General features: G+C 35.5%; 1 protein-coding gene across 1 annotated transcript; it reads right to left on the bottom strand.

The window, feature by feature from the left end:
* Positions 1 to 496: 496 nt before the first annotated feature.
* Positions 497 to 9,970, bottom strand: mns1 (meiosis-specific nuclear structural 1). The gene is made up of 10 exons (XM_052154121.1): positions 9,760 to 9,970; positions 9,275 to 9,499; positions 9,027 to 9,154; positions 8,841 to 8,943; positions 8,539 to 8,768; positions 2,768 to 2,984; positions 2,506 to 2,613; positions 1,924 to 2,181; positions 1,675 to 1,800; positions 497 to 1,524 (listed from the first exon to the last, which is right to left on the bottom strand). The coding sequence occupies exons 1-10, from the start codon at positions 9,760 to 9,762 to the stop codon at positions 1,417 to 1,419; spliced, it is 1,506 nt and encodes a 501-aa protein (XP_052010081.1). The 5' UTR covers positions 9,763 to 9,970; the 3' UTR covers positions 497 to 1,416.
* Between the last annotated feature and the right edge of the window lie 967 nt (positions 9,971 to 10,937).

Below are 10,937 nucleotides of genomic sequence, written 5' to 3' on the forward strand. Positions count from 1 at the left end.
CCACGTCTGATTAAATTCATGCTGGTATGATTTACTACCTAACAACCATAACCAGTTCTCTCTTAGTAACCAATTAAATCACTCAGAGGAAACAAACTTTCATTTAAAGCAACATTTTTCATTTAACTCTTGAGGAAGTAGGGATGAGTGGATCGATCTTGAAGCATTAATACTTTCAATATCGAGATATGATATAATGAGATTGATCACATAAAAAAGAACAATGAATTGTTTTTTTGTTTGTTTTTTTAAATAGTGATTTAGTTTTTATAGCATGAACATTAAAGGGATAATTCATCCATAAATTAAAATGATATCATCATATATTCAACCTCATCGCTTTCTTTCTTCTGCTGAACAGACTTTTATAATATTTCAACTCTGTAGGTCAGTACAATGCAAGTGAATGGTCAATATTTAAATTATTTTTTCCCCATAAATCTCCACTTTCACTTACACTTGAAAGTGGAAATGTATAGTAAAAAAGAATCGGAAATATTGATCTGGTTCTCACCCACACCTCTTATATTGATTTTGAAGATATAGATTTAAAACACTGGAGTCTTATGGATTCCTTTTATGCTGCCTTTATGTGATATTTGGAGCTTCAAAGGTCTGGTCACCATTCACTTTATTATATGGACCTACACAGCTGAAATACTCTTCCAATTTTTTTTTGTGTTCAGCAGAAGAAAGTCATAAACATCTGGGATGGCATGAGGTAAATGATGAGATAATTAAAACATTTTGATGAACCATCCCTTTTAATGGGCATCATAAGCTTTAAAGTAAAACAATGCACTGTGTTAGGAAATATTACCTATAAGATAGAAACTATTTATATTCCTTCCTTCATTTGAATGTGCATAAATGCTGAAAGACTCTGGAAGTCACAAACAGCACTCGCCCGTAGCACTAGCTAAAACAAAGAAGACAGAGAGTGTAATGACAGAAAGACAGAGAAACATCATCTGGAGTTGTCACAGTAAATAACAAAGATAAATATGATGGCCTTTTTAAGTTTACTTAAATTTAAAGGCTACATAGATTGTTTACCACTGGATAACATGGTTTGTATCAACATGAAACTCAATTTTGCCAGGTGAAATTTGTGACATACTCTAACAGTATCTATTTTAATGCATTTTCTTTTATAATTTACTAAAACTCACAAGAATAAATTGTTTGATATTTCTGTTTTAATAAGTTTGAAATACAATATAATCAAGCTAAGTTTATATTTTAAATTTGTTCTGATAAATGACTTGCATTTGCTTATCATTTCCAATAGTTTGTAAAATTGGTAGACACACCCAACAGTTTATATAATCTGTTAAGTATTTAGAAACTGACATTGAAGACAGAACAAAACCTCAGGAAGATTACAATTAAGAAAATATGCCACATATATTACTGCTAATCCTCTCCCCAGCCCTCATCTGAGAAAATGTCAGCCTGTTGTTGTTTGAAATTGTTTTTGAAATCCTCATCAAAGTGCTCCAGATCATCCTCTTTGAAAATACCCTAAGAAATAACCAAAAAAATAAATAAATACATAAAATTGTGTATCATCTACTACAACAATGACACCAAATAAATACTCTAAGCATTGAGTTTGAACAACAAAGATGATAGCTTCCTGTGGTATGAAAAGCTATGTTCTGGAGTTCTCACCTTTGGAAGGTATCCCAGCAGTTTCGTAGCATGCTGTTTTAGAAGCCTCTGTCTCTCCTCCTCAATGATCTGCCGACGCTGAGCCTCTCTCTCCTGCTCCATCGCTCTCTCTTCTGCCTCCCTCTCCTGTTGAAAATTCACATTAATTAATTTCACATTGTCACCATCAGCAGTCACTAATATAGTGTGACTGAGCAGGAAAGAATGTATGAACTAAACGTTTGCCTGATTTGAGGGTTTGAAACTTACTTGTTCAGCCAGGTACTGCTGCCTCCTGTCTTCCAGGAGTTTCTCCACAGCCCTTTTGTGTTCCAACTGTTTCATACGACGCTTCTGGGCATTCATCTGCTCAATGCGGTCATCTTCTGCAAACTTGGCCATCATCATCTGTCTAAATGCCTCATCTTCCTCTTTCTCAGCTTGTTTGCGCAACTGCTTGAAGGCCATCATCTCCTGACACGTCTGCTGCAATTCTAGCCGCTGTCGGATCCTCTTCTGCATGTCTTCCTGTGAATGAGATGATCGAGAGATGGTAAATGTTCATAGCTTTACATAGTGCAGGTAAATCTCACAAAACCTTTCAAGTAAACGTCATTATATAACAGTATTTTTTATTACAATAAAGTAAAAAAATTTAAAAATACAGTAATGAGGACTATTATTAAAAATAATGGCAATAGTAGCAGAAGTTGAGAGTTGGCCAGATTGTCTATATTCATTTTAAAGTCCAGATTTTAAAAACCTTCTTGGGAAGGTGTTCAAAGTGCATCCAGTTTGAATGCCAGGGTAAATGAACAATAGAAAAATTATATGTACTGAGAGAGTACTCACGATTTCTTGTTGTCTTGCAACCTCAGCCTGTTCTTCCAAGCAGAGTTCCACGCGAACGCGCTCCATCTCCTCATTCTGTCTTCTCTCTATCTCAATCTGCTCAGAGAGCTAAACAAAGAGTAAGAAAATAACATGTTAATACTTGATTCTAGATTATTTACTTGTGAGCTCTTTCTTGACAAACAAAACAAAAATAATGTTTAAAAAAAAAAAAAAGGTTTCTTAATGGGACTGAGGTCTTGTGCCCATAGGGTACCAATACCATTTTGTGCAGTGTTTCTTTCGCCTGCTCTCGCTCTCTAACTTTGGCCATTCTGTCCTCCTCCTTTCTTTGCTGGTAGCGTGCAAACTCCAGGATGCGCTTGTTTTCTGCCTCCATCTTCTCTCGCTCCATACGTCTCCACTCTGCTTGATGCTTTTTAAAATCTTCAATGTACCTCTGTGTGGCCGTTACCTTCTCAAGCCGTAACTGACGCTCCCTGAAAAAAAAGATTGACACTTTCAAACCATCCTACACTGACCAATTCACCTAAAACAAATGCTCAATGGCCAATAAAAGGAAAAATTACCACAGTAAACTAGGTAGACAAGTGAAATACTAGGAAAAAACTGCCGAAAACTCAACCTGAGGTCAAATATCTATTATCTTCAAAAACAAAACAAAAAACATGAAAAGAATCACAAAATCCAGTCATAAAAAAGGAATTAACTATTAAAAGCAGAATGTCACGAAATTTTACATAATTGGGATAAATGTATTAATGCTCAATTAGATAAAAATTGTGATATGTTCTACTATGATGTATAAACCATAAAGGGCTGAGATTTAATTAAATAAATATATAGTCTGCATGTGATGCGTGCTTCAAAGAGAATGTTTGAACCGGCCGCTCATACATTGATACAGCCTTGTTATAAAATTAAGCGTCACGTGCGCTCTGTGTTTGTAATAGATTATAGACAGCAGAGTGCGCATTCAGCTTGAATCAAGCAGCACATGCAGACTTGCACAGTATTTATTAGGGCTGAATGATTTGGACAAAAAAATCTAATTGCGATTATTAGAAATATTTTGTGATTTTGATTTGAACTGCAATATGATTATTAACATAAATATATACATAAATATAGTTATAATGTTAATATTAAAAACCAGCAAGTCTTTTGATAATATGAAAAGTAAATAATGGGCAAACAATCTCCAATTCTGGCAATAAAAATACTGTTTAATAAAGTGTATTCACATTTGAGTCCTCCTAAAAAATTTTTTTTTTATAATAATAATACAGTGAAACATGGGGGGCAGATGAACATAACCTTCACATTGAATCTCTTTACTGTGTATCCATTTTTGTCCACTTTGTGATAGGGTCATAGACCACATTTTTCACTTTTATTTTTGGAACCCAATAATAAGATATTTTTAAGAAATTATTATGGAAATATTTTTGTAAACTTTTACTTCTACTACTACTACTAATTATTATTATTTGCATTATTATAAAACAGTAGCATATTTATGTACTAATTTACACTTGCATGTTTCACTGCAATGGGGTCCAGTTAAATCCCTTTTAAACCTTTATTTTGGTAGATCTTTTATCATCACTTCGATACGGGTTCCTAAATGATAGTTTGTTAAAAAAAAAAAAACTCGATGAACTCCGGTATTACCGCTGGTTGGATGCTAAGTGGTACTATTGGATTATTTTCGGTAAACATGGTTAGGGTTAAGCTTACACAAATAAACACGACACCTTGATTGCAAACTTTTAACTTTATTTTTTATTTATTTTAACTCAAAGTTAAAATGAACAGCAAAAAATTAAGTGCATTTAAAATGTGTTGTTCAACTTTTTGAAAGATGACAACAGTTGTGAACATCTCTCTGGCAAAGAAGCTTCATCCGTGCATTCTCTACCCATCGGGAATTTCGTTATCCAGAAAAATATATCATGGGTGTGAATACATCCATTTTGTTCCCTTCTTCACGATACATATATCCAATTACATCGGAAACCTTGGGGCTGAGGGATTAGTGAATATTCTTGGTGTATTGATTTTTCATTGAGAATTAAATAATTTATTTAAAAAATGAAAAACTTAAATCAAATACATTTCTAAATTCAAATTGCACTCCAAATGAAACAAAAAAGCAAATAAATAAATAAAGTGATAAAATAATAAATATATATTTACGTAACCACCTTTCCACTTACCGTCAGCAAGAATCAGTCTTAACATGCAGGCGGAAAATTACTTAAATGAAGACATAAAAACAATTATAAATGTAAAAATAATAATTATAATGAGGATAATAATCACTGAAATATAAATCAAATAAATGTGTTTGTGTATTATTTTATATAGTTTGTATTATTTTACAGGCAGTAGAGTTGCGTTCACAATAAACTGCTCTGTGGAAATAAAGTGAACTGAACTCAAAGCACCTCCTGAACTGAGATGTCTGAGGTCATTTTCAGCACTCATAAAAAATACAAATCGGAAACAATGAGTGAGATCCTTAGACGCGCGTGTTCCACGAGGCTGCACGCCTCTGCATGAGTGTGTCATCTATGCGCATAGACGGCTTTTCTGTCATCTGTACTTAATAATATAATAAAGAGTGTTTCTTCAAATGCGTGTCATTGTGTCTACGGGCAAAATTATTTGTAATATTAATATGATAATAATAATAATAATAATTTAATAGATTAATGGGAAAACAACCAAATATCATCATGACATGGTCAAAGGCATCAGCTATTGGCGATCATTGATCCAGAGATCACTATAAATTAACAAAATGTTCAGACAGTCTCTTGCTGTTTTTTCTGACACGTTCAGAATCATTACCGCTTTTCCCGGTGACCCTGTGGCTCGCTTTGTGTGTGCGCTTGTAAAATAAATATTTTAAAGGGGTCATGACATGAGAAACCAAATTTGCCTTGATCTTTTGGTATATAAGAGGTCTTTGTATCATTAAAACGTCCTGCAAGTTTAATATTTGAAGACGTCCTCCCCATTCTAAACAAATCATTTATTTAATCAAGCTCAAAATACAGCTCGTTCTGGATTCATGGTTAGAAGTGACGTGTCGGTTAGAAGTGACGTAACAGCGTTTGCATGTGACCGCCTTCAGCACAAGATAACCACGCTTTAAGCGCAAGACTACGCTCATTTCGTATCGCCGTGCGCCTCACAAGTGTTCAGTCGATGGACAGCGAGCTCTGACAGAGACTACTTGTGCACAGGACAATTACGATGCCACACAGATGTGCTGTTCCTGGCTGTGGTCAAACAAAACCTCTGAATAAGCTGCCGAAAGATCCAGACGTCAGGGAAAAATGGATGCAGTTTATTTTTGCGGATCGACCCAGTCACGGCAGTGTTAACTTAAGCGTTTGTTCTGTACATTTTAAGGATGACTGTTTTGAGAACAAATCTCAATATGATGCTGGCTTTGCCAGAAAACTGTTGCTCAAAGATAAGTCCGTGCCGACTATTCTGGGAACAACGACGACGCAAACTGTAAGTAATCTATTTTAAACTTTAAACTACTTTTTAAAGCGCAATTTCATTCATTATGAATAATCACAGTGTTTTTACTTAGTTTACTTGCATATTGTTCTGGCTGGGGCGTCAATAATTGATACATAGGCACTGACGCTAGCCAATCATAACAGTGGGCCTTAACACTGAAGTCTTAAATGGAAAACGCCCCAAAACAGACTGTTTGAATCAGAGGATGAGAAACAGGGTGGGAAAAGGTCATAAATCACTAGATTTTAAAAGTTTTTCTTAAAAAAATATATATTAATACTATAATTGCACCTAAGGGAACATAATAATACAATAAAAAAAACCATGTCATGACCCCTTTAAAGGCTGATTATTATGGTTTAGTATTGTAAGGTAAAACAGTGTTAGCAATGTTACTGATAACATTCTTTCTCGGCCCTGGAACCCAAACCATGTTCTGATACTAGCGTTTTTCCTTGATGTCTAAACAGAACCAATCACCAGCACTTTTAGATTTGGGCACATCTAGCATGCTACATGCTTATTACTGCCGTTGACGGGATTAACCCCTTAGGTATCGAAATTTGGTACTGAACGACAAGACATTTTTTGATACTTGATTGTGAGGCAATTCAGTCGGTGCCTAAGATGTATCGAACTCGATACCCAGCCTTAGACTCTACCCTCCCTAGCAACCAGGCCAATTTGGTTGCTTAGGAGACCTGGCTGGAGTCGAACTCACGACTCCAGGGGTGGTTAGTCAGCGTCAATACTCGCTGAGCTACCCAGCCCCACAACCAAGCTTTAACTTCATGGCTGATATCTTGAGATGTTCCTTCAATACATCCACATAATTTTCCTTCCTCATGATGCCATCTATTTTGTGAAGTGCACCAATCCCTCCTGCAGCAAAGCACCCCCACAACATGATGCACCCAAAACCATGCTTCACAGTTGGGATGGAGTTCTTCGGCTTGCAAGCCTCACCCTTTTTCCTCCAAACAAAATGTAAATATGGCCAAAAAAAGTTACATTTTTGTTTCATCAGACCAGAGGAAATGTCTCCAAAAAGTAAGATCTTTGTCCCTATGTGCACTTGCAAACTGTAGTCTGGCTTTTTTATAGCGGTTTTTGAGCAGTGGCTTCTTCCTTGCTGAGCAGCCTTTCAGGTTATGTCGATACAGGACTCGTTTTACTGTGGATATAGATACTTGTCTACCCGTTTCCTCCAGCATCTTCACAAGTTCCTTTGCTGTTTTGCACTTTTCACCCAAACTGCTTTCATCTTCTGAGGTCTTGGCTGATGTATTTTTATTTCCCCATGATGTCAAGCAAAGAGGCACGGAGTTTGAAGGTAGGCCTTAAAATACATCCACAGGTACACCTATTATCAGAAGCTAATTGGCTAATTGTCTAAAGGCATGACATAATTTTCTGGAAATTTCCAAGCTGCACAGTTAACTTAGCATATAAACTTCTGACCCACTGGAATTGTGATCGTCATTTAAAACAATATGTCTGTAAACAATTGTTGGACATATTACTTGTGTCACCCACAAAGTTATTTATTTATTTAGTTTGTTCGTTTTAACGCCATGTCAGCAACCAGGCTTTTCACATGGCAAACAAAGGTTCATCAATAAATATTTACAATATTAAATAAGACACTTAAGATTTATACAAGACAAAAACTGTAAAATCTGTTCAGATGGTACTTTTAAAACAAGTATCTGTATAAAAGCATTGTCTGAAAGTTCCAAAAGTATTACACTTCAGTAAAATGTGCTTGATGGTCAAAAGGTTTGGCAAGATATACACCAGTCAGTAAAAATGCATGTGTTAGTCTTGAATGGCCCAGGCATCTGGTAAACTCTATTTGGTCATGCCTAGAATTAAAATTTTGAGAGTAATTTCTTAGGACACTGGGGTTCATTTCGTATAATTTGTCATGCACAAAGTAGATGTCCTAAACAATTTGCCAAAACAATAGTTTACTAATATTAAATCTGTGGAGTGGTTAAAAAAATTGGTTTTAATGACTTCTACCTAAGTGTATGTAAACTTCTGACTTCAACTGTACAAACTCAAATTGCAATGCTTTCTGCCAAAATAAAAGCTCAATTTAATATCTATACATGTAAGAATAATGTTGTGCTGAATAAAAGTTTTCATCAACACTTTCATTGCTGTGATGCTCTGCTTTGCAGCATTGTACAGTATTTGACTTTTTGTTTTATTAAAAATAACTATTAACTATATTGAGTTTTGGATTGAGCTGTGAGGATCTATATAGAAGCACTTCATTTGATAAAAATAATGTCATGGAATGCTGAAAAATTATTGTTTTGTTGTTCATTTGATTAAAATTGTAAGAATTAATTTTAATAAGAACATTTTTGATGATAAAATTTACATAAACATTAAAACACAGAATTCAAATAAATAAACAGAAATCATGTAATTTTGGAAAAGTAAACAAATATTTCATAGACGCTAGAAGAACACACTTACATCTGATCCTCCGCATAGATCTTCCGCACGATTTCATCCACCATGAGTTTCTCTTTAAGAAACTCCTCATACGCTTCCTGCCTCTTGCGCTCCTTCTCTTCAAGCTGCTGCTCAAGTTCTTGCTGGTAACGCACCACCTCCTCATGCCTCTTCTGCTCCTGCTTCTCTTTCTCCACCTCTGCATACTTGTGCTCATCCTTCATCTTACGGGCAATAGCAGCTTCTTGTCTCTGGTAAGATGTAAATGCACAATAAGCAAACACAAAGGACATATGTAACATATATTTGGAGTTCAAACTCACCATCTTCTCATACCGCATGGCATCCTTTTCTGCTATCTGTGCTGCCCGTTCTCTGTTCAAGTAGGCAGACTTGAGCTGTAACTCTAACTCTCGAAGCTCCACACTGGCAATAAAAAAAACATAGTTTAATAAATGGTACATATATGACCACATTATATAGTGATCTGATGCATTCTCAGTTCATACCTGTTCTCTTTAATGTACTGCCTCATCTTTTCATCTCTGAGTTTCTCGTTATTGATTCTCGCCAACTCCTTGGCCATCCTTTCCTCTTGTTCAAGCTGCCTCTCTTTGAACAGCTTTTCCTTTTCCGCCTGAAAAATATACATTATGGTCACATTTTATAGCTTTACATTTTTTAACGAGGACAAGTGCACTCTGTTTAAGGATGCAGCTGATGCATTTTTTCTATGATGAAAAATAATACAACGAACCCTAACGAGTGCTTCCTCCATTTGTTTTCCATACTCTTCGTCTTGCAGTTTGCGCATGAAGCGCTTTCTCTCCACTCTCTCCTCGCACTGGAGGTTAGCTTGCAGCTGCCGCTCGTTGGCGAGGAGTTTGGTCTGATCTTCACGCAGTTCCTCCTGTCTGCGGGACTCCAGAATCATCTTCTGATGGTGGCTGTGAGAGATGTTGCGCCGCTGGCTCATGGACGACTGCAAAGAGACGACCATTAAAGTTTAGTCGCATTTAGTTGAAATGTCAGCTAGTCTTGTTTGTTTCTCCCCCCCGTAGTGGCAAGCTTACTTAAACACACAACATCTAAACCCTGTTTGGCAAAGAGGGACAATGCGCCTCCTATACAAACCGCAGCCGTATTAGCATCTTTATACAACGACTAACGAAATGTTTGCCATTACAGAAACGGTAACCTAAACCGATCGAAACCAAATACATGTCACTGTGCGATATTTACCATCTCTGCTGGTAAATTTTCTGGTAGTTTGCGATCAGTTTTGAGAAATAAACGTGTTCAAAACAGTGGGAAACTCCACACCATGTTTTAGTGTTTTGCAAGCCGTTGTCTTGGAAACGGCGCGCTTCCACACCTGTAAAGTCGAATATCATTGGCCAAAAGAAATTGCGTACGGATCCCGAGTGGCTCCAGAAAGTTAGAGGTGCCCAAATTTTATCCCATGAAGGGACAAAAATGTAACTTGAATGAGGACCGTGGGCCGAAAGTAAACGCTGCCCTATATACAACTGTTATATTAAAATAATTACAATTTTTTTTTAAAAGAATATCAAATATATCTTATATTTTTATGAAAAGGCATGTTCGAATCGATTACCCTAAAATATTAATCTTGACATTAATGACTCAAAAATGAATAACAATAATAAAAAAACATATGTTTAATTTTTTATTTTTTTTTTAATGGTTATGTTGTGTGCACTCATGTGTATTCACGGTGCAAGAAATGATTTTAAAACATTTTACTTGATGGTTACACCACTTGACATTTTTTAAAAGTCATTAAATTATATATATATATATATATATATATATATATATATATATATATATATATATATATATATATATATATATAGTTATTGAAATACAGTTGTTCCATACAAAATGAAAGAAAGAAAGAAACCAACATAGGCACAGAGATTACATTTCTACAAACTTGGCACAAGTGTTTTTACATTTTTTTTTTAAAAAAGGTTTCTAGTTTTTATCACCTTAGACAAGATTATTTGTCAATGGCCCTTATTCATGTTGTTTGGCCAGTCCTTATTTTATGTTTATCTGTATCAGTGGTGCTTGTTATGTGAATTAACTCACTTTTGGGATTGTCATTGTAATTACTCTGGTGCCAGCTGGTACTAATATTTTTGATGACTTTCAACCTGCTACAAAATGAATCCCCTCAAGTTAAGAAGAGCTTTAATGACAATACCCATAAAGTTATTACTGAAGGTTTTAACTTAAATGTAATGTTGCAATAGGCCATGGCCTTTTACATGTTTTTCATTTCTCATAGTCTGAGTTTGTCTCTATGTAGAGGCCAGTCCTCTGGTGGTGGGTGCCCCTTATTGCATGCTCTCGTCTCACTGTATTTATATCTTTTTGAGCAATCCTGTTTG

This window comes from Xyrauchen texanus, chromosome 2, assembly GCF_025860055.1.
Source record: "Xyrauchen texanus isolate HMW12.3.18 chromosome 2, RBS_HiC_50CHRs, whole genome shotgun sequence".
Lineage (NCBI taxonomy): Eukaryota > Metazoa > Chordata > Actinopteri > Cypriniformes > Catostomidae > Xyrauchen > Xyrauchen texanus.

Bases quoted from the DNA above. Each gene is read 5' to 3' on its own strand.
- mns1 (XM_052154121.1), bottom strand. The intron at 8,944-9,026 runs GTATGAACTGAG...TTTTATTGCCAG, and splicing joins CAGTACATTAAAGAGAACAG to TGTGGAGCTTCGAGAGTTAG. The intron at 2,614-2,767 runs GTATTGGTACCC...CTCTTTGTTTAG, and splicing joins AAGAAACACTGCACAAAATG to CTCTCTGAGCAGATTGAGAT.